Genomic DNA, 23325 nt, shown 5'->3' with positions numbered 1-23325 from the left:
ATTTTCCAAGGAGAAGATTTACAGTTAGATAAGAGTAATCAATTCTTAAGTTGGCATAATATAATGTAAACCTTTTAGACTGGAGATAGATCTTTGACTAATCCTAAGAAAATTCAGGAAATTTAGATATTCAAGCTCCGACCCCTAGTGTATTAATTGCTCGATTATGTCCACATCAATTTATTAACTTAAGCAAAAATATCTTATGCAAAAAAGTAGGAGTAATAATAATTGCTCGATTTGATCCACATCAGTTTATTAACTAAAATTATGGGATGGAAAGACTAAACATCCCCTTTGGCTACTTAGCGATGTGAGAAAAGAAACGAAAGGGTTGAGGTTTTATTTACTCATGAGAAAAGAAAAGATAGGATTAGGCTTTTTCATCATTTTATTTGGATACTTCCCCTTTCTCTTTCTCTCCGAATCTCACAACTTTTGACGAGAAACAAAAAATGACTCATTAAGGGGTTTTTGATGCTCACATGCATTCTCTCACCCTTTCTGTGGCCATCCAAACATGGGAGAGTCAGAGAATGCTCTTTTTCTCAATTCGTTTTCTTTTCTTTTAAAAACCCCATCCAAAGAGGTTGTAAAGAGTAATAGAGAAGTGAAAAGGGTGTTCAGAATGTATGACCTCCTTTAATTAATAATATAGTTATAAGATGAAAGAACAACAAAAGTATTCTGGATTTGAGTAATTTTCAGTGAGTCCAGGTGTCTCTCGTAATTGTTTCATGCAAAGACGGCAGGTACATGCTTGTTTGGTCTTGTGATGATGCAAAGATTGTGGAAATTGTCTATGGATTGGACTGGAGGCCAATTTCTCCACACACAAAAAGTAAAAAAGTCCTATTCCTATACATCAGTAGTATTAGACTATTAGTAATAGGTTTTATTAAACTAGTCAATTTTAACCATCATAGTCGACATAGGAAAAATGCCACGCCAAAACATCTGACTGCGATTTATTTGAGCTTCAAATCTATGTGCTACCTCAGGACTAATCATTCGGCAGTCTCGGGAGCACCGCCACGTGATATCCTAACGCCATTTTTTTACCACACATATTTTGAATCGGTACATTTGTTACTAAGGATCGGCGAAAAAGTGTAGCGTAGATGTGGGTCGGGCACACGTGTCATCGGAATAACATTTTAAAAACTGAGAAAAAGCGAAAGCACCACAATGATCTGTCACGCCGATTCCCAACTAAGCGGAAATGACACGCCAACAAAGTAAACAAATAAAAATAACCTCCTCATTTTTTTTTTAAAATTTTCTCTTAATCAGCCATCCAACCCCTCGTATGCTCCCCATGTTAGGAGAAATTTTTTGGTGCCTTGTAAGTATATCTCACATGGTATCCGTTCGGTACATTCAGGCCGTTCAATACATTTTTAGACGTTTTGGATTGAAATTCTCACTCTCCTCTCATTCCAACATTTTCTCTCTTCTTTTTTCTCTCCAAATCCGAGCCTTCCAAAAATACAATGAACAGCTCAGATGCACCGAGCGGGCAGCACGAGATTCCCACGGGCCACTAAAAAAATTTCCCCATATTACACGCATAAAAATAGGAAATTGATTTGAGAGTGTTTGGTAATCTAAACCTTGAGAATTTTTTTTGTGGTAGGTGGGTACTACGTCACCCGGCTGACGTGATGTTCAAACGGGCACATCCGAGCCGTCCAAAAGTATATTGGACGACCCAGGTTAAAACACTCTTTTTCCTCTCACCCGCACACTCTCTTTCCTCTTTCTCTCTCTCCAAATTTGAGCCGTCCAAAATCAAAATAGATGGCTCGAATCAACCGAGCGGGCACCACGTAATACCGCTAGGCACTGAAAAATTTCTCAAATCCAGCCTTTCCAAAAATCTATGATACGCTAGTAAAGCCACCTCTCAATAAACCCCATACAGAAATCCTCTCTCTCTCTCTCTCTCTGAATTGAAGAATCCATGGCGCGAAAACTTCACACGGCCTTGATCGCCGTGGCGTCGTCGTTCGTGTTCTTGAATACAATCTACCACCACCTCTTACGCCACCCACCGTCAATCGCCACCGAAGGCCTCCTTGCACCGCCGCTCCCTCTCTACCTCCAAGCCAACCCCAACCTCGCACTTTCGGAACACAAACGACTACAACTTCAAGAACAAGAAGTCGATCACTACAAGAGTACCCGCCACGTCACCTCCCTCAAGGAATCCACCCCCGCCGTCTCGATCCTTCTCCCGGCCTGGGAAATCCTAGTCGTCCTCCCGCCGGAGACTCCCCCACCGCCGTCCGCTGCCCGCCTCACCTGTCTCTTTCCCAACAACATTTCCTCTACGGCGAGGCCTTCTGGATTCCTCTCTTCTCCTTACAGAACAACCTTCAAGTGTGATTTACCGGCCAGGTTCCGGCGCCGGTTTCCTTTTCCCCAGCCTGTTCTGAATTCCCCGGAGAAAAAAACTCCACCAGTGATTAAATCTACGGTGCCGGAGCTTCTCCGGTGGAACTTTCTCGTCTACGACTCGATAACGACAGAGGACGACATCGTCTTGCTCGTCAAGGGCCTAAACCATCGCCAAGGCTCGAGCCGATCGCCGAGCGACTTCGCTTGCGTTTTCGGCGACGACGTAATCAACGGCGTCAAAACCGCCGTCACCTCCTCCGTCCAAGAAGTATTCCGCTGTCGTATCCCGAAACTGACGGCCGTTTCCATACCTGGCGGTGAAGAAAGAATCAAAATCTCCCTCGAAATCTCGGAGCAGAATCGCGTGGTCCCGTCCGTTGCGTACTACACTCCCCCGCGCAAGATAGCGATAAAGCAGCCGAAATCTCTACTGTGCGCGTGCACCATGGTGTACAACGTAGCCAAGTTCTTGAGAGAGTGGGTGATTTACCATTCTGCCATTGGGGTCGAACGGTTCATATTGTACGACAACGGGAGCGACGATGAATTGGATAGAGTCGTCGAGGATTTGATCCAATCGGGGTACGACGTGACGACGACGTTTTGGGTTTGGGCCAAGACGCAAGAATCAGGATTTTCCCACTGCGCTGTAAGCGCAAAGGACACGTGCAAGTGGGTCACGTTCATCGATGTCGACGAGTTTATCTACTCTCAATCGTGGCTAAATTCATTGAGTCCGTCGCGAGAAATGTTACGAGCCTTATTGCCGAAATCAAAAGAGTCGTCAATTGGGCAGATTTTGATTGGTTGTTACGAGTTTGGACCGTCAAACCGGAAATCGAACCCGAAAGAGGGAGTTATCGAGGGGTATAATTGTCGAAGGAGGGACGAAAATAGGCACAAGTCGATAGTGCTGTTGGATGCGATTGATGAGTCTTTGCTTAACGTGATTCATCATTTTCGGTTGAAGCAAGGGTACAAGGGGAAGAAATTGAGAATCGAAGACGCGGTTGTGAACCATTACAAGTACCAGGCTTGGGTCGAGTTCAAGACCAAGTTTCGGAGGCGGGTTTCGGCTTACATGGCGGATTGGACTCAAGCGGTGAACCCGACTTCCAAGGATAGGACACCCGGATTGGGGTATGCGCCCGTTGAGCCATATGGGTGGGCTGGGAAGTTCTGTGAGGTGTACGATAACCGGTTGAGGGATTTGACCCGGCAGTGGTTCGGGTTTGGTTTGTCATCCGAGTACCATAACGGATTGCAAGAAAGTTGAGCTAGCTAGCATGTTGATTGTTAGAGCCATTTTTGGGGCACGGTTTTTATTTGAACAAAAGGGTATAGATTGGATAAATGGGTGGGAATTTTTAGTTTCAACTTCTTTCATGCACTCAAGACAAATAAATATAAATTGGTACGAATTGCACCTAATAGACAATTTCTTGTCTTCTTGATACGGCCATCTTTTTTTTCTTTTTTTTTTGGCTTTTGTTAGTGTACGTTTGGAGGCATAAATGATAATAGGGCTGTAAATGAACCGAGCAGTTCGCGAGCTCAAGCTCGAGTTTTCAGCTAATATAGTAAACAAGTCGAATGGAGATCGGCTCGTTCAACAAAAACTCGGCTCGATTAAGGAGGCTCATTTACTAAAAAACTAAGCTTGGCTCGTCAAGGGCTTGAGCTCGAGCTCAAGTTTTGGACTAAACGAGCCGAGCTCGAAAAAGATTGGCTTGGCTCGTTTACAGCTGACAAAGTACATTGTCACCCTTTCACGACAGGTTTATATTTTTTGGTTGAAACAATAGAACAAAAGAAAAATGGTACGTACAGACTAGCTTTCTCAAATTTTCCCTTTGGCTAAATCCTAATCTTGGAAAAAACTCACTATTATATGGAGCTGTAGAGACCATTGAATTGACTATTGTAAAAATCATACCCACTTATTTGGCTCACGGTAGTTTCACCAATCGCAAAACGCCACGTGGTCATGTAGCACATGAGAATAGAATAATGTGTGTTGAGGTGTTGATCACGAATAATAATAGTATAAGGATCGGCAACGAATAATCATTTCCCAAATCAGGCCTTTTGTCTGTTGCCAGGGGACTAGGGGAGCTGCTCTTCTCTAGTTCTCTTCACCTATAAACGTTTGCTGTTGTGATCTGGCTTCAATCTCCATGTTCAGGCTGCGGTCAGGGACTCACGCCCATATTCCTCTCTAATGTTTTCTACCAACCTTCCATTCTTTGAGTTCCCATGAAAATTATATCAATAAACACTTCCAACTTAGGTGGTGCAGCCAATTGATTTTAGGTTAAAATCCTTCAAAAAAAACATCTAATATGGTATTAGAGTTAGGTCGAGTCTCTTGCGCCCAAGTCAAATTTTCTAGTTTCCTCAATTCGTACCGCCACATGCATCCGGGCTGCACATAAGGCGGAGTGTTAGACTTTATCTCACGTCGCTCATCTAAGCCACCCAAGCTTGGTTAATAAAATCTAGACGCTACTCCACCTAATGCCAATTGGTTTCAATTTGAAACCCTCCAAGAAATCTAACAAGTACCACTGATTTCAAGGGTGAGGCTGGAGGCTTGAGGTCATGGGAAGCGTCGAAATCTGATCGTAAACTAATTCTAACACTATCTCGTGGCGCAAGAGGAAAAACTAAAAGATGTTTTTAGATATCTGATTTTTGAGTTACAGTAGTTCGGAAAAATGTAGTCAACTTACCTTTTTTTCCAATGATACATACGTTAAGATTTACAAAATAAACGATTTAAATCACCCAGGTGAAACGGAGTTGTGCCTTACGTGTTGGAATTAGAGATCATTAGGTCTAAGGTTGGTCCGGAAGGAATCTGGTGGTTTCTTTAAGAAATGTCCAGAATCTGTGCCACAATGTTGGGAGTAGATAAACATATACCTATGCCTTGGTTAGTAAGGTCACAACCTTGGCACGTTCCTATTTACTACTCCGTAGTAGTATTTGTTAATTTTGGTTGTGACCTGTCTCAGTTAATCCCTGAGAGAGGCCTTGTGAATACGACAAGCATTTAAAAAAATAATACAGTAATAATATGCGTGACAAAAGTATTAATCCAATTGTAGATACATTCAGAACGAAGGCCCCGCATCTAGTGTACAGTACTTATGTGCATCAGCATTTAAACGGTTCAAAACACATACTACTATACACATACATGCATTTCGCATGTATCCGTAGCTTTGCAATTACGGTAAATAACACAGGCGAGAGAATGTCTTCGTAATCATACTTGGTGGAGTATCTGATTGAACAAACATCGCTTAGTTTTAACATCTTTTTCGAAACTCTGAAGTTTCCAAATCAAGTTTAAAGAAGTTACACTTAACAAGTTAGTGCTCGACCACTCCGTTATCGGCTCTAATCTTCTCCTAAAACATATGGAATATATTTAAAACCTCAAATTCATTTCTATAATACTTACTCCATTACGAGGGGTGGATGTTGGATTAAGTTGATTGGTTGGTTACTAACTACTACGCTTACTAAAGTTGCTGAGTTTAGACGACAGAATTGCCCATCAAGGAAATGTAGTTTTCAATCTTCTTCTAGTTGCGTACTTAATAAGAAAAAACATATATAAGACAATAATAAGAACTACTCTAGAATTCGGTAGAGCTGCAGCAGGTTCAATGGTTCCCACCCACCTAATATGTTCTCTCATTACATCATTTTCTTTGTTTCGACATTTTTAATGACTAGTTTAGGTTTTGTTGACTTCTTCTTCGCCCACTCAAAAGTTACAGAAAAATGATGACAAGTGTTTTCTAAGTACAATTCTTTCCTCAACCGAACATTACTATTATTATTTTCTCAAACAACCGGTTATTGGAGTCGTTTACGTCCACCTCGAGTCTTCAACTAACCTCGATATCCGAAAGTTAATGATCAGACAAACCCACACAACGGTCCCTTTTTGGTTTCTCGACCTGTTCAGAATCTGATAAAACGCCCTAAAATAATTCATTAGATGCCAACTTTATTAGTGCTCTGTTTTCCGAATGGATTTTCAATAACTTCTGAAAATCATAAATGAGCAACGCATTCACATTATCGATGCAATAGTTTCCTGCCTTTCCTTCAGTATAGAGAACTAAAATAAACCATCCCAGTAAAACTACCTCAAATAGATTACAAATAAGATTTTCTTTTTCAACATGAATTAGGATTCTGTGGTTTCAACTTAAAAAATTGGTACATTAATCTGTACATGGTTTCTCCCAAAATCAAGGTATGATGACTTGAAACAAATGGGAGAATACAACTTATAAATTATTCCGAGAAGCTGCATAACCTCTCTCCTATCGTTCCCAAGTCAAATAGTAAGAAACAATACCAAATCTCAACTCACAGCTGCAATACCAAATCTGGCTGCTGCGGAGAATCATTCCGGAAACTAGAACCCGGTGAACCGGGAGCCTGAAACCTAACATTCAGGTCAGGTTGAACTGGAAACGAGTACTGTCTATGTTGCGATGGCAATCCCTGCCAAGCTTGCACCCCAGAAATATTTTCATATTTTGCAGTTCTTGAACTATCAGGTAACTTGGATTCTGAAATTAAATGATTTGGAACCATTGGAGGAGTTGAAAACCCGTTTTTGCTTCTGGAAAGTTCATCCAACTGAGACTGTCCAGTGGGCATGGATAAGTTTGCTTGTACCGTTTGAGACAAAAGACCATAAGCCGACACACCATTGAAGCCATTCCGATTAGAGTGAAGCATGTGTTTCTGCTGAGTCTGGATGGGTAATCTATGGGATATTTCACCAGCACCACTCCTCGATAAAGCTGATACGTTATTTGAATCTTGTACACTAGAAGCTTCAACCGTGTCTTCTCTGCAAGGCAAAGAATTCTGCTCATGTAATGCAGAGCGTGGCTGCGGTAATGCCTCATATTCTCCTACCCATCCAGGACCATACTTTTCTCCACTTGGCAAAGCACGCTCAATTTTCTTGGAAGCGATAGTCCAAACAACCGGCCCAAGATTTGCAGCAAATCGAGCTAGGCTTCTTGCATAACCATGCTCAGAATGTAGACCCACCTGAATTATGGTAGAAATAAACGTTATGCGCTCAGGTTACCTGATAGTATAGGGCCCAAAAGGAAAAAAAATAACACAGGGTGTTATGTGACCAAATGTCCTTAAACTGGGAAATGGACCCAACAATCTAAATCAAAGCAGTGTAACCAAAAAGAATTCCGTGCAACTTTTCAGGATAGACATGATCAGTATTGAAAAATTACTAAGCATCCTGGTAGTTTAACCAAATCCTCGTAACATTCAAATGTAATACACTGATATCGATCATCAAAGGTATTGCTACGGCAGTAGTTACGCTAGGAGACAAACCCAAGATTTATAGCATCTCAATAAAGATTTCACATACTTCGAGACCTTTTAAATATCCATATACACTTTCAGTCTTTCACACACTTTTTAAACATACTTATCGAGCGTAACCAGTACCCCACCATACATGATTATTTCAAGAATGTAAATACCAAGATTCTTCAACTTATGCCGAAGATTATAATAATGCAAATGGAGACTGCAGCCCAAATATTCTCCAAACCTCCTGTTAATAATACTAGCCCAAATAGTTTTGTGGAAAGCACCAGCTGGCCTTGAACCCAAAACTCATCCAAAATAATAAAATTGCTTTGTACCAAATGCAAAAGGCAAGGTTCCTAGTTCCCAAGTACAACAAAGCCTGAGGATAGGTAGTACAAAGCAGTCTCCACCCTCGCCCAAAAACCAAACACAGGATAATACTGAATAAGAGACATTTGAATGATGGTGCTTGATATTTGTACGTTGTTATGTTATACAACAAAGCGATTCCAGGTTTCCAGCCACCAACTAGCATCCAAATAAGATAATAACGCTGCAAAAATACATACCGGCACTAACTGCTTCGTGTTTCCATTGAGAGTAGTCAATGGAGATTGGTTATGGCCAAAAGCTGAAGGATGGAAATCTCTGTAGGTGGCACGTCTGTTCTCGTCTACAATAGTTTGTTTCTTCCCATGTTTTGCCTCTGCCTTCAAAACGGAAGCTGCAAAGTGGATCCACAAATGCTTAAAACTACAGAGGCCAGATATCTAAATAAAAAGTAATCAAGCGGAGGCATGGTGCACAAGACATAAAAAGACAGTAATGAGAGTTGCAAACCTGGAAATTCACTATTCAATTCAGACAACCATTCAGAGTAACTTTCATAATTGCGTGATAGATGGGAGGCCCCCAAAAATTCATCATTGGACCGAACTCTCAATGACACAGTAGGTGCTTTTCTAAGATTGTAAGAGTTGGACCCAGTCGCATTATCTCCCACACTAGCAAGAGTTGCATCAGAGGTAGACTCGGGAGCAACACGTTCAAATGGAGGATTTCCCAGAAGCTTCTTCAAATTCTTGCCAGGTGGCCTGCCCCTCTTCACTATTCTCGGTTGTGGTACACCATCATCATTGACTTGTCTCAAATTTTCGAAGTCCCTTTTTGCTAGCTCCTGTATGGACCGTGCCTATAGAAAATCCCAACATTAGAAAGTATATGCAAATTTGCAAACCTAGGAGTGAGTGCAAACAAAGCCATACCTGTCGAAAGTAAATGGTATTTGGAGAATTATACTGCATTGCATTTGAACATATCAAAAACACATCTGCCTGCAGAATAGAATAGAGATCAGAAACCTAAAAACCATCATCAAATTATTTTACATAGTCGAAACATAGCCTGACATAACCAAGTTTACACCACAAGGGGATGATTCATGATGAAGAATCATGTTAGAAGGACAAGAAGCGATGGAAGAAACAACAGCCTCATATCTTTCAAGTTCGAGAACCTAATATTATTGTAAGTAATAATAGAAATATAACCAGTTCATCTGTCTGAATTTAAATGTTGCACATTAAACTCCAGTCACAACAAAACCTAAGTTTAGTCGGTTCACACATTACCATCAGTAAACACCTAAGAGGATCCAGGACTTAGTTGCAGGAACCTTCGACGGAAACGCGTTTCAAACGGGAACTTACACCCAAAAAATGGTTGAGATACTTACGATTCAATCTGCAATTGGTACCATTAAAGTTGTTTTGCTCTTGTTGGTGTGCACATATGATATTAACCGTCTAGAGTCATACTAATGCCTTTAACTTTTACGCCTACTTAATATGCACAAGAGCTCTATTGTGTAATCATGTGCTACAATAAAAATGTAGAAATATAACTAGAAACTTATAATTTTAATAGTAATATTTTATGTGGTAGAATAATATTTTTATATTGACATTTAACAATATAAAATTCCAAAATATATTTATAATTTTAATAATTTTTCCTAACCGCTCCCAATGACGCTCCCACACTTCTATGATCATCCGCTCTCCCGTCCCCGCCCCCACTCCAGCTCCCGTCCCCACTCCCGCTTCGTGTAACTAAGATCCAGGAACTCCTCAAATAAATCCACAATCTAATTTAGTGATGGTAATAAGATGCTAATGCGACTAAACAGATAATATGCCTACGATCACAAGTCCCTTCTTTGAAACTATAACTCTTTTATCCCTCCTCCTTCAATGCTCAAGTGATCTTGGCAATCATTTCTAAAGAACTACTTGCTACAAGAAACAAATACTCAAATTTCTCTGGTTTTGTAATTTTTGTAACTAGTTTCCCCAAAACACCAAAAGACTCCACCATAATCGTTGGACGTAATGCTCAAGGGATATTGGCCATCTAGTGCTTAATGATATTCTGGCTAGGCTTAGGTAAGAACCACACACTCAACATATCAGTGCCAATTACCAAATCTAGTTTCTAGTTACCATATTCCTCATGGCATCAGTATCTAATGGCTTTTTAGTAAGCGTAGAAACACCCAAAACCATATTTCTGTGCACGAAAGAAGTGGTCATTGTCGCAAGAACAGTAAAATCCTGGATTCAACCCATAAAGTAACTCCATGGCAATATTTCTAGCAATACAAAATGCAGTGTCACAGCCACAACACACAGCAAACATCCAGTGAATTAGTGAATACAGCCCATAACCCACCTCAAATTCCTCTAAGTTGGAATAACGCCCCTTGTCAAGTTTCTTCCTCACCGTTCCAAAATCCATTGGGTGCTCTATAATTTCATGGTAATCAGGAAGCTGCATCAAAACTATATTTAAGTACCAACATGAGAAATGTATCAGTTAAGAAAACAATCATCACAGCGTATTTCCATTATAAGCACCTCGTTGGGATCAACAGGCTCTGAGAAGACCCCGTGAGTGTCTTTCCTGCAGTTGAGTTCAAATAACCAATAAAATTCTACAATAAATACCCAAACGGAACAGTAAACGAAAAACAAATTAAAATAATCTATGAATCCCGAAAAGGAAATAGTCAAATACACACTTTTGAAGCCTGTCAAGAATGAACACCAACAACTTTTTCTCTGGCAAAGGTGGTGTGGGGCCAGACTCCAACGGCAACCCTGTCCACAAACAAAGCACATAAGCAAATTGAACTAAATATAACTACTTGAAATACCCCAAAACACCGCCTTCGGCAAAAGAACGGAGAGGTTGAAGGTACCATGTAGAATGTCCGTCGCTTTCTCATCCATTTCAACCTGCACGAAACCAATCCAATACCCAGTGGTTGGGTCAGAGGGGGATACTATATACGTACAGATCACCAAACAATCACTGAACAGAACTCATCAAAGGAAAGTTACAGTATCACAAAAAGTGGATAAATAAACAGCGACAGATGGGAAAGTACGTGTCAAAACAACAGAGAATATCAGAGTACAAACAAATTAAAACTTTTTCCAAGACATTTATGTGCACATAAATAGACATCGATTGAATACGAGGAATGAAGCACTATAATAATACTGTATCTTTTTTCTTTTTTTGGTTCAACAGTCAGGGATTGTCCCGGCTAGCTTACCCGCACTCCCACCCCGGTTAGAGGCATGTCATCTACGCAAGAACTAGAAAATTTACAAGAAATTACTTTCTTGCGGTCAGGCCGGACAATAGTGCATCAGTAAAGGGTTTACATTTAGAAAGTGGAAACTAAAACCCAGATATATCTCAAAATCTTACACCCCAAAAAAAAAAAAAAAAAGACACACCTATATATACCGTATATTTATTATTAATAGAAGTATATAGTGGTGTACGTATATATCCAAAAGCCTTGACCGGTCAAAACACAAGTAATGCTCGGTCCAGATCTTGGTACCAATAAAGAAGCTTCGAATTACGCGCGAAATCCCAACGAATTTAAACCGCATCGACGCACTAGAAACTTTTTCCAAAATAGAAAAAATAAAACAAGCGCCGATTTTCTAATAATAGAAACCCCAATGATCACATTTATTAAAGTAGCCAAAAAAATTAACGGATATATCCAGACGGTAAATCCTCACCTGATCAGCAGTGGAGAGGTCGCCAGATCTGTCATTGATCTGGGGTTTATCACCGTCGGCGTTCAAATCGGAGCCGTTGGATTTAGAAGCCGAATTCACGGACAGAGAAGGAAGGCGAACCACGAGTTTGACCTTTTTCTCCTTGCGCTCGTCGTCGTCGTCGTCGCCGGAAATCCAGTCGGAACCGGGGGAGATTCCGTTGAGGTTATTAGTATTGGGTTTAGATCGACGGCTGCCGGGGGTGTTGAAATTAGGGTTGGGAGGAATTAGGGTTTCTTGTTCTTGTTCTTGTTGGTCGAGGTTGCGCTTACGGAGGTTAGAGAGAGAGGGACGGCCTTTCTTCTTCTTCATCATATCTCTCCGCTGCTGCCTGCTGCCTTACCGATTTCCTGCTCTCTCTCTCTCTCTCTCTCTCTCTCTGTGTCGAAACGGAACAACGCAGCTAATTATTTTTATTAAATTTTAATTTTCGTTTGCTTTCCCTAGGGAATGGGGGCTCGTACGTGAGAGTCACACGTTTTAAAGGAAGGGCAGGTCGGATGTTATCTGGCACGTGACTAATTGTCCGTCGCATCATTGGTCGAGGAGTATATACCCGTCATACGCTTAGGAAAATTACATATTTATTTTATTTTTTTAATTAAAAGTGATATATTTACTATGAAAAAATGACTTGTTTTGTAAAATAAAAAATAGGTATAAAAAAATAAAATCTTAACGGAACGGAACCTATTAATGATTCTTGTTTCCAATCCCAAATATTCTAGTTTTTGTTGTTTTGTTTTGTTGGTACACTCAATGGTACCGTAAATGACAAGACATATAGGTGTTTTTATGAAAATTTTCAATAAATGAACACTATATTTGTAATTCCACGCAATAAAATAAAAGGAAGGAGGCAAGGCAAGGCGGAGGCACGATTTTGCTAGCAATGTAGTCAATTAATTAACTACAAGATGTAAAATTTCTTTTAGTAATTAAAAATCAAGAACAAATACAATATTCAACGGGTTTAATTTTTCAAGGAGGGAGAGAGAGAGAGAAGCGTGAGTAGGAGTTGTAATAGGGCAAGGAGTCGCAATTTTTTCCTACTCTTCGGGGCAAGAATATATACTATTGTATAAAGTTTATGAAATTTCAAATCAAAATAAAAAAATTACACCTAACCAATGGGAAGTTGTGTTATTTCCAAGGGAAAATTTCAAAAAAGCTCCTGAACTTTCTGACAACTTGCAAAAAAATACCTGGATTTTCACTATTAACAAAAAAACACCTAAACTTAGCATTCCGTTAGCAATTAAACCCCTGCCGTCCAATTCCGTCAATTTTTAACGGATGGAGCTAACGGAAGGTGTTAACTTTTTATTTTTTTACTTTTTACATTCAAAAATTACTTTTAACTCTTTCTTTTTTTATTGGTAAATAAATATGCAATTAAGTTCTTTTTTTTCTTATTATTTATCGAAAACCCTATTTTTTATTTTCAAATTTTACCTTTCCCCCCCTCTCTCTCTCCCTTTTTTTCTTATTAGAATCGACTCCACACCATCAATTAACCCCACAACCAACTGCCAAAACCTTAGCTACAATTTCAGAAATTCAAAAGTTCTTTCAACCTCTTCTTTGTAACCTTTTCGTTTTTTTACTACTTTTACTTCCAAAAATTACTTTTAACTCATTCTTTTTTTTAGTCATAAATAAATATGCAATAAATAGTAAAAATGGGTTAAAGTTATTATTATAAATAGTAAAGATTAGAGTTAAAGTAATTTTTGATAAATAGTAAGAAAAAAAATTTCATTTCATATTTATTTACTACTAAAAATAAAGAGTTAAAAGTAATTTTGGAAGTAAAAAATATAAAAAACAAGAATGCTAAAAAAAAGAGTAATTTCGAATTTCTAAAATTAGAGTTAGAGTTTTGGCAGTTGATTGGTGGAGTGGGGTTAAAGTTCTAAAAGAGAGAGTGTAACGACCCGGATTTTTGACCCAATTTTTTTTTCCTAAATATAATATTATTTAGAATTATTTTCCTTAATGCAATTCTTTTTTTAAAAAAATACAATTATGCATGTAATATATACATGTATTCTTTTTAAAATTTTCCTACACACAAATTACATGCATTCACAAATACAAACTCCTTCCGTCTCTCCGTCTTCTACTCAGTCTCTATTTCCTCCCTAACCCTAAACCAAGCCAAATTCGTCCATTCTAAATCCCATGAACCCAACCCCATTAAATTCACTCTTATTCTCTTCCACCAAAATTCTCCTATAAATACCCCACCCCATTGACCACGAAATTTACACCACAATATTCCCTACGCCTCACCAGTCCAAAAGAGAGAAAAACCAGAGAAAACCAAGTTTCAATCCATGGAGTTTTAGAGAGAGAAAAGTGGGTTTTGTACCAAGACCCGACCGAAATCTAATTCGATCGTTCCAAACTCTTCCCACAACTCCTAGCATCACCAAGCATCGTCCAATTTGATCCCAACGTCTCCCGATCAAAGAACCCGAAGTCTTCTTCCTCAAAATTCAAGATTCGTTTCTAAATCAATTCGATCCGATTAAAGGTATTATAATTCATTCCAATCTCCTCTCTAAGTATATTAATGTGCTAAGATGTTAGTTTTTATGACTAGAACAAAAAAGAATCGAGATTGGCATTCAACGAACGAAACCCAGATTTTCCAAAAAAACAAAAAAACAATGCGCACTGTTTGTCGCCGCGCTTGCTGATCATTTTTTTTTTGGGCGATGCTATTCGCAACCCTCTATTTACTCCCATAGCCCGTTAAAAATTTTCAATTATACTCGACAGTTAGTTACCGAAATTGAGATATATTTTCAGCATCCAATTACCGAAATATAATATTTTTTTCAACAGATGTTTACCGAAAATGCATGTTCGGCAGTTGTTTACCGAAAGTTGAACATATTTTCGACATGTAGTTACCGAAATATAATCTTGTTTTCAACAACAATTTACCGAAATGTTATTTATGATTTTCAACAACCATTTACCGAAATGTTGTGGGCTACGGGAGAAAATAAAGGGCTGCGAATAGCGGCGCCCTTTTTTTTTTTCTTTGTGGGCTAAGGGAGAAAATAAATCTTGTTCGCCGCTGGAAGCTTTAGAAAAATTGACACTGTAATTACACTTATCTCCCTGCTCTTTTTAAATGTAACGTTTCAGCCCAGATCATTAAATGTAATTGATTATCTTATTGCAGTTACACCCTTAAGGTTGTTTAGTATAGAAATTTGGCCCAATTGAGTTATAGACTTAAAACAATTAGGCCCTTAGGTTACTTAATTGTCCAGTTCGACCCCATCGTTATATTATCACTAATATGTTGATTTAAATTCATAAAAAAATAAGCCTAGAGTTACTAGTAATTGTACAAAATTATTATTTTTGTTATTAATAAAGATTTCTGTTAATAATATTTACTTCTTGACCATACAAGATTAAGGGCAACGGCCCATCCATAAAAAGTTGCGTGATTTCATTAATTATTAATCGTTTTAATTATTATTGATTAATTGCATATTGTGCCGATACTTTATTTAAATGCTAGATTAGACCCTAGAGACATGAGGTGATATGCGAATAGAGTTCACTTAGACGATGCTAGGTAATGGATGAATTGGAAAGTTTTGTTTTCTTTAGAATGCCTGCAGGCGGGATTTTGAGATGTGATGAGTTGGATGTGATGGTTTGAAACTGGCAAAGTAAGCCCAGTGTTGATTGATGAATGATGATTGGCAAAGTAAGCCCAATGATGAATGATGTAATGATACTGGCAAAGTAAGCCCAGTGATGATTGTGAAGTGGTATATAAGATAAGCGAACCCTAGTTATGATTCGGGCATGATAAGCTTTCTTTTGTTGTAATGAGAGGGATACACGCTAGGTACATAACTGAAGTGCAATCCGCGACAACAAAAGAAAGTGAGCTCATGGGACAGGACATAGCTAGCGGTTGGGGAGGAAAGATCTCGCGGAGAGATCTTAGATTTCATATTAGGTTATGGATAGTAATGAATTGGCTTATGTGGAGAATATTTGTTTGGCTTCTTCGATTCAATATTATCTTATTACCTGCTAATTGTAAAGTAAGAGGGGTGGTTGAGTTGGATTATTCTACTGGGTGATTTATCACTCACGGATACGTCTGTATCCTGGCAAATCGTTTGCTTCGGCGATCAATTTGCCAGCGGGCGCAGGATTCAATGGAAAGGATTCAAAGATGTTGCAGTTCAACACGGAAAGAATATCAGGAACAAAGATCGAGTATGTTTCGAATCTGTATCAAGCCTAGAATCAGCTCTGAGATTAATGTATTTTGAATCAGTAAATTTATACTGTGACTGTAATAGCTAAACTTTATTTTCAAAAATTGTATTTATTTAGCAAATTTTCTTAAAATTTTATTTCTTTTTGCTTCCGAAAAGTCGGGGCGTTACAGAGAGAGAGAGAAGGGGAAATGTAAAATTTGATAGTAATAAAAAAGATGGTGGTTAAAGTTATTTTTGTAAAGGGAACTGATTTTCACGCTCCAAGATTTACTGCAGGCGCTCCACCTTTTTGTTTTTATACTGTGATGTTGCTGACAACATCAATGTATATTTTGTTTTTACACTGTGATGTTGTCAGCAACATCACAGTGTAAAAACAAAAAGGTGGAGCGCCTGCAGTAAATCTTTGAGCGCGAATATCAATTCCCTTTTGTAAATAGTAAAAAATAGAGTTAAAGTAATTTTTGATAAATAGTAAGAAAAAAAAAGAACTTTATTGCATATTTATTTACCAATAAAAAAAAGAAAGAGTTAAAAGTAATTTTTGAATGTAAAAAGTAAAAAAAAATAAAAAGTTAGCTCCATCCGTTAAAAATTGACGGAATTGGACGGCAGGGGTTTAATTGCTAACGGAATGCTAAGTTTAGGTGTTTTTTTGTTAATAATGAAAGTTCAGGTATTTTTTTGCAAGTTGTCAGAAAGTTCAGGGGCTTTTTTAAAATTTTCCCTATTTCCAACCGTGGAGGGAGGGACTATTCCAATAATCAGGATAAGATTTCAAATACCGTATTGATTATAATATTGCGGCGATGTAGTATTTTTGGTATCAGTATAAATTCACTAAACGGATCTTCAAAATCGTATATACACAAAGCAGACTTTTTTTACAGCATACTTAGGCAAAGAACAAAAATGCTACAGGGACCGATTGTGGGGGGACCGAATTCGGACCGACGGCCGCCGGCGGGCCGTCTCCGGCCACCGGACGGCCGATCCGAGCCGTCCAAAAATTTTAAAAAAAAAAACCGAGGGGCCCTACGCGGGAATCAACGTCATCCGAGGTGTGTAGGGTGCTTGATCGGAGCACCCCTTTTCGTGTGTATATGTATATATTATACATATACACACGAAAAGGGGTGCTCCGATCAAGCACCCTACACACCTCGGATGACGTTGATTCCCGCGTAGGGCCCCTCGGTTTTTTTTTTAAAAATTTTTGGACGGCTCGGATCGGCCGTCCGGTGGCCGGAGACGGCCCGCCGGCGGCCGTCGGTCCGAATTCGGTCCCCCCAATCGGTCCCTGTAGCAACACTCGGCAAAGAATGACACACATGTTTTTCCATGCGTTTTTAGATTAGAACAAGAGCAAAAAGGAAAAATCTACTACATAACAAGGGAGAACGATTTTTGAATCTTATCTCTCTACAAATTCTAACCATTGATTTACTCCATAAATTTTACGGTTCTTCCTCTCTCTCTCTCAAACAATAATAATTACACAATTACCACTAATTTGATCTTACGTTCAAAATTCATCTCTCTCTCTCTCTCTCTCTCTCTCTCTCTCTCTCTCTCTCACACACACACACACACACACACACCTTCTTCTAGCTCTCCGCTCCCAAAGTCGACACTCCCCTGTGATTTTCTTTGAGAATGAACATCCCTCTAGATAAGTTTTGATCACGAATCCAATCAATGACTCATCATCCTCTCTCTCTCTTTGTCATTTCAATCACCAAGCAAGTCTATTTCAGACTCTCTCTCTCTCTCTCTCTCTCTTAAATACACACACTCTCAATGGCAGCCAATTCGAAACCAGATTGACTCCATTTTTTTCTCAGTTTAAATGACTATTTCGATTGCAAAGCTCCCACCATTATTCAATCTGTAACCAGATTGTCTATCTTTGGGTCGAGATTTGATTTTACAATGATTCCCCTCCCGCCCCCCCCACAAAAAAAATTAAAAATAAATTAATAATAATAATAATATCAATAACAACAACAACAACCAAACATTACATATTCTCTCTCTGTGTGTGCTATTTTAAAATTTTGAACGAGCCCTCAGTGTTACATGAACATGTTGATACTTTGTTCGCGGTTTGATCCGCGTCTTCGGGCACGAACATGCACTAAAAGAACTCTGTTTGAACCTAATTTTTAAAAAAAATATCCCGCACAAATCAATTTCGTTGGCAGGGGTAGTCAATAGTATCGTAATTCATTTTAATTGTGTTCAAAAAGCATTGCGTTGTGCCTTTAGGCACGAGCAAACCCTAGTATATAAATAATTGATCACGTTATTAGGATTTTGTAATTTGATAAATCATCTTTCGAAATATTCACACCCTTCATAGGTGGGGAAATGATATTGACACTCTAAAACATAAAGGAAAGTGACTTTGAAATTACACTGACTTTGGAGTGTTTGCATCAATTTTTGAAGTGCAAATATAATCTACCTAGTGATTAATGGGTCACTCTCTGTGAAAATTTCATGAATTGCAAACGCCAACTTGTTTTGCAAAACCAAGAAAAATACTCATAGCTAAAGCTTTGATCACTGTTGAGGGGTGGCAAAAACGTAACGGGTCCGAGCCCGTCTTTCAGTCTAATGGTTCGGACTGGACAAGACAGTTCAGATCGAAACCATCTATTTGTAGATTTAATGGTTTGGATTTTTCATACCTTTTTACCGGTAAAAATACACTCTTACCAGTAAAAGTGTAAAAATACATCAAAACTGTTGATTGCAGCAATGAACGGTCCCGATCAAGATTGTCTCTTCTGGTCCAAACATGGATCGAAGAGAATCCATTCCCAAACCGCCAAATGTAACTTCATAGCCACGCTTCAATCAAAGCGAGTGACTACTCAGAGCATCCACACCAGCATCTTTAAATTTTGGACCAAATTAGAGAGCCAAAAGCTAATTTATTACTTTAGCTACCCATTTTAAAAATGTTCATTGCATCAAACTCTTTATTCACACTCTCTTTTCAATTAAATATACAATTAAACTACTATGGGGCTTCTCCTGAAAAGATTGGTAGTGCAAATAATTGGGGACTTTTGATAAAATAATATAATAATAGGAGGTGGGGTTAAGAATAATAATATTATATGGAGTGACTAGTGAATAGTCTCTCGGTTTACTAAACGAGGAACTGTTCCTCTTTTATATTGCAGGGTTTTATAGCAAGTCTGGTGCAGAGTACATTTTGGAGTTTTTTTGCATTTCTCTCGCCACTTTAGTTTACAAGGGCTTTTAGCAAGCCTGATACAGATGCCCTCAGTGGTCCTGAAGCACAATCACGTGATGCTTTCGTCGGTGTGAATGCGTGCCTGTGGAACATCACGTGTCGTGGTATTCTTGGAGCACTTAATAGTGTTTCTCCTAACCACTCCGTTCAAAAAGGAAAATAATTGACAACCACTGGCACTGGTCCACCCAATCCCAGCCACCTTCCTATTGATATCACAACTGCGGTCGACATTATTCACTTTATTATGCACACCCATAGCCATACCCCAAAGGAGGACGAATCCATTTTTATCTCTAAACAACCTAGACTAGTGCACTCCCCAAAAATTGTTTAAAGTCTACGCCTAAGCATATGTGGGCCCTATTTTATGTGTTAAAATTAATTACTAGTATCTAGAAAGAGAAAAGTGCAATTTATGGGCTACCTATATGTTCATCTTTATTTTTAATTTAGAGATAAAAAATAATTTTAAAACAAAGTGGGACCCATTGAGCTGAGTACCCAATGGCTACCTCCAATGGTACTGGAGAAAATCTGTCCAATTTCAATAGTCCGGAACTATTGATGGTGATGGATATTGCGGCCCACTTTTTGTGAGCCACTGACTCTCATAGATGTCAAAAAATATATCCGTTAAAAGTTTTTTTTTTTTTTTTTTAACTGGAAGTGGAAGAAAATTTACAAAGTCAGCAAACGGGACATTTCACCCCATTGGCGTCGAAAAGGAGATGCCTTAAGGAATAACAACGGGGCAGGGTGGAACATGCTTTTATGTATCTCGATCCGAAAATTATTATACGGTCCCGACCTTGATCCAACCCGACCGGGTATTTTTGTGATATCTCTTTTCTCGCTCCGATCAGGGAACGGGTTTACTTGTTCAGCCCCGTCCTGCCCCGTAAGAAATTTAAAAAAATTGGTAATCTAAAAGCAAAATAAAAAAATAGTTATAAAAAAAGTGGTAGTTTGTATAATGGAGAAAATATAAAGTTAAGAATTAAGGTTTTTTTAGTATAATGAAATGATAATAATATTAGGGTAAAAATGTTAAATTTTAAGTATAATAATAATTAATCGGTCTTGCTATTGTTAGCCCACTGGGTTGACGATAAACACACTAGAAGACAAGAAAAATATATATATCTGTGTACTTTATATATCTTTTAACATACATTCACACACTTACTATTATCAGCTTATTAGATTGATTTTAGAATTTTTCATAATTAAATTAGGATAAAAGTATAATTATTATATATATAAATATATGTCGGGACGGGTTTGGGAGGGTAATATCGGGGAGAGTATTTCGGACAGGTAAAAATTGTCAATAAATACTGTTTTTGCTATAATAATTTTACTTACAAACCATCAATAACTTATCTCAACCACAAATACTAAAAATCTTCAATTTTTTCATTACCGAAAACACCTCATATAGGAGTATGTATGAAGTGTGAGAAAATTCTGAGCTGAAACACTTTCCAACCACACGCACTAGAGTTTTGTCTGCATTCCGCTCCCCATGGTTCACATCATAGGTACAACCGTACAAGTACAACCCCACGATGATTATCCAACTGGTTGAAGAAGTACAAGTACATAGAGCATCCCCATCAATTTCGTAGCTTAGCTAACAAGTCCCAACCAGGAGAGTTGTTCAATCTCACGTGTTCATTTCGATTTTGAACTGTCCAGATTTAACAGAATGTTTACAGAGGTTCCGTGAAAAAGACACTCTCCTCTTTCTCCATAGGGACTAAGGCCGCGTTTCAGAAATATTCTTAAAAAATAAACAGCTTATTTTACATTTTCAAACTAAAAAATAATATGTAAATAAAAAATAATTTTAATTTTTTTTTGCACCATTTAAAAGATTTCAATGAGATCTATCAAACAAGATCCATATTGATAGAAAAATTATTTGCGTAAGCACATAATTTTTTAACTTAAAATTGCCTTCTTCAAAAATACTCCATAAGTACTTATTTTGAGTTTGGAAACGGGCCTAACTTTCTTAAGAGGTTAAAACCGTAAAAAGGTTTCCACTCCATTTTCCTTTCTCATATTTCTTCTGTCCTTTCTTCATCGGGCATGGGAGAGCTACCATGCCCATAAAGCAAATCAACCTGCCAGAGAAATTGCAATTCACATCATCTCTCTTTCTCCTTTGGGATAACTTTCTTGACATAGGAAAAAAACGTACTAAAAAGGTTTCCACTCCATTTTCCTTTCTCATGTTTCATTGGGTATAGGAGAGCTATCATGCCCATAAAGCAAATCAACCTGTTGTAGAACTCACTCAGTGAATCGTCCTCGGAGATTTGGTTCTTAGCCCGACGTCTAGTTGTACCCATTGCCTTGGAGGGGAGTCTTGGGTTCGAGTCTATGGAGAGACATCGAACCTCCTTTGGTTGTTAACACACTAATTTTTCACTAACCTCTTATCGATGTATCCAATATTGGCCAAAAAAGAAAAAGAAGAAGAAGAAGAATTGTCATTGGAAAATTGTAAATTAGTCGGACATCCACAACTATATTAATTTTTTGAACCAAATTCGTTTCCAAAAGAGGAACGGCAAATGGGGAATTGAGAATAAACTTTCAAGACAAGTGTGTATCTAACTATCTATCATATGGCTAATCAAGTTGATTTTTGGCAACATTTTACAAAACTTCCGTAGTGAATCGTCCTTTCTAACTAATCGGCCGTCAACAACAATTAATATTTTTTTGAACCAAATTCGTTTTCCAAAAAGGTACACGAATGGGAAATTGCGAATAAACTTTCAAGGCAAATGTGTATCTATCATGTGATTATCGATGTCAGATCAAGTTGATAAATATGATAATTTTGGGCACAACTTTAGGGTCGGCTTGGGGAGCACAAGAAGATTTAATTACTAGAAATTTAGGCCGGCCGGCCTCTAATAGGTATATAGGTTTATATAAGGCACCGCTACAAGCTGCAACTATTGGTGTAACAACCAATAAGTACAATGATTGGCCTTAGAAGGTGAGTTGATGTTAACCCATGGGAACAAAAAGGATAATGCTCCAGTACCACAAATGTTTTTAGCAGTATCAAACCTAAAGTTCTGCATCTCTCCGGGGCATTCCAACAGAACGGAACCTGTAATTAAAAAAGACTCTTTCCGTAATGAGTCTTTCTTTAAATCCGGATATCGAAAATACTTTTGGACTATTGAGATGCTGTACTACACTCCTGTAGTGCACCACACTGGGTCTCCGGTTCTTGAACGGACTCTGTATTATATACGTGATTCTAATGATATAATTAACCCACAGCCACATTTTGACCCAAGTAAGGATTATATTCCCACGTAATTGAGTGCTGGCTCAATCTGTTAAGAAACGAAATTTTTAATAAAAGTTGTCAACTATATCTATTTCACGGGTATAGGAACTTAATGAGAGTACCCAAAACACAGATTACTAGATACTTGATTCTTGAAAGTTAGACTTCCACTCACGATTACGATCACGATTACGACTAGCGCAATGATATAAACATAATTTTAAAATACAATTGTGTCCGGAATTGTTAAATGCATATGAATCCATATGCATTCAATAGTTCCGAACACAGTCATTTCCAAAGTTGTGAAATTAAACCCTTGGTTAGGTAGTCGAGGGGTGATAGAAGAGGCCACTACTACAATAATAGATATACGCCACACTAAGGAGATTCACAATGATCACAATTTTCAGTGAAAGCGTGATAAAAAGTGATTCTTAAATTTTTTTATCTCAGTTTAAGCTCAAAGCTGAGATAAAAAGCGTGTTTTAGCGCAAAATAAAAGACCTCACTCTTACGGCGAGATAAAAGAAAAACAACCAC

The 23325-nt window shown here is 38.3% G+C and overlaps 2 protein-coding genes across 2 annotated transcripts; one reads left to right on the top strand and one right to left on the bottom strand.

The window, feature by feature from the left end:
• Positions 1–1901: 1901 nt before the first annotated feature.
• LOC131330831 (glycosyltransferase family 92 protein Os08g0121900-like) lies at positions 1902–3854 on the top strand. The gene has a single exon (XM_058364560.1). It carries the CDS (start codon positions 1964–1966, stop codon positions 3674–3676), a length of 1713 nt encoding a protein of 570 aa, XP_058220543.1. The 5' UTR covers positions 1902–1963; the 3' UTR covers positions 3677–3854.
• Positions 3855–6574: 2720 nt separating this feature from the next.
• Positions 6575–12379, bottom strand: LOC131330830 (uncharacterized). The gene is made up of 9 exons (XM_058364559.1): positions 11886–12379; positions 11042–11078; positions 10862–10940; positions 10698–10743; positions 10513–10611; positions 9048–9116; positions 8623–8974; positions 8352–8506; positions 6575–7491 (listed from the first exon to the last, which is right to left on the bottom strand). Exons 1-9 carry the CDS (start codon positions 12237–12239, stop codon positions 6793–6795), a joined length of 1890 nt encoding a protein of 629 aa, XP_058220542.1. The 5' UTR covers positions 12240–12379; the 3' UTR covers positions 6575–6792.
• Between the last annotated feature and the right edge of the window lie 10946 nt (positions 12380–23325).

The sequence above is a fragment of the Rhododendron vialii genome, chromosome 6a (assembly GCF_030253575.1).
Source record: "Rhododendron vialii isolate Sample 1 chromosome 6a, ASM3025357v1".
Classification (NCBI taxonomy): domain Eukaryota; kingdom Viridiplantae; phylum Streptophyta; class Magnoliopsida; order Ericales; family Ericaceae; genus Rhododendron; species Rhododendron vialii.
This window is presented reverse-complemented; position numbering and strand designations above follow the sequence as displayed.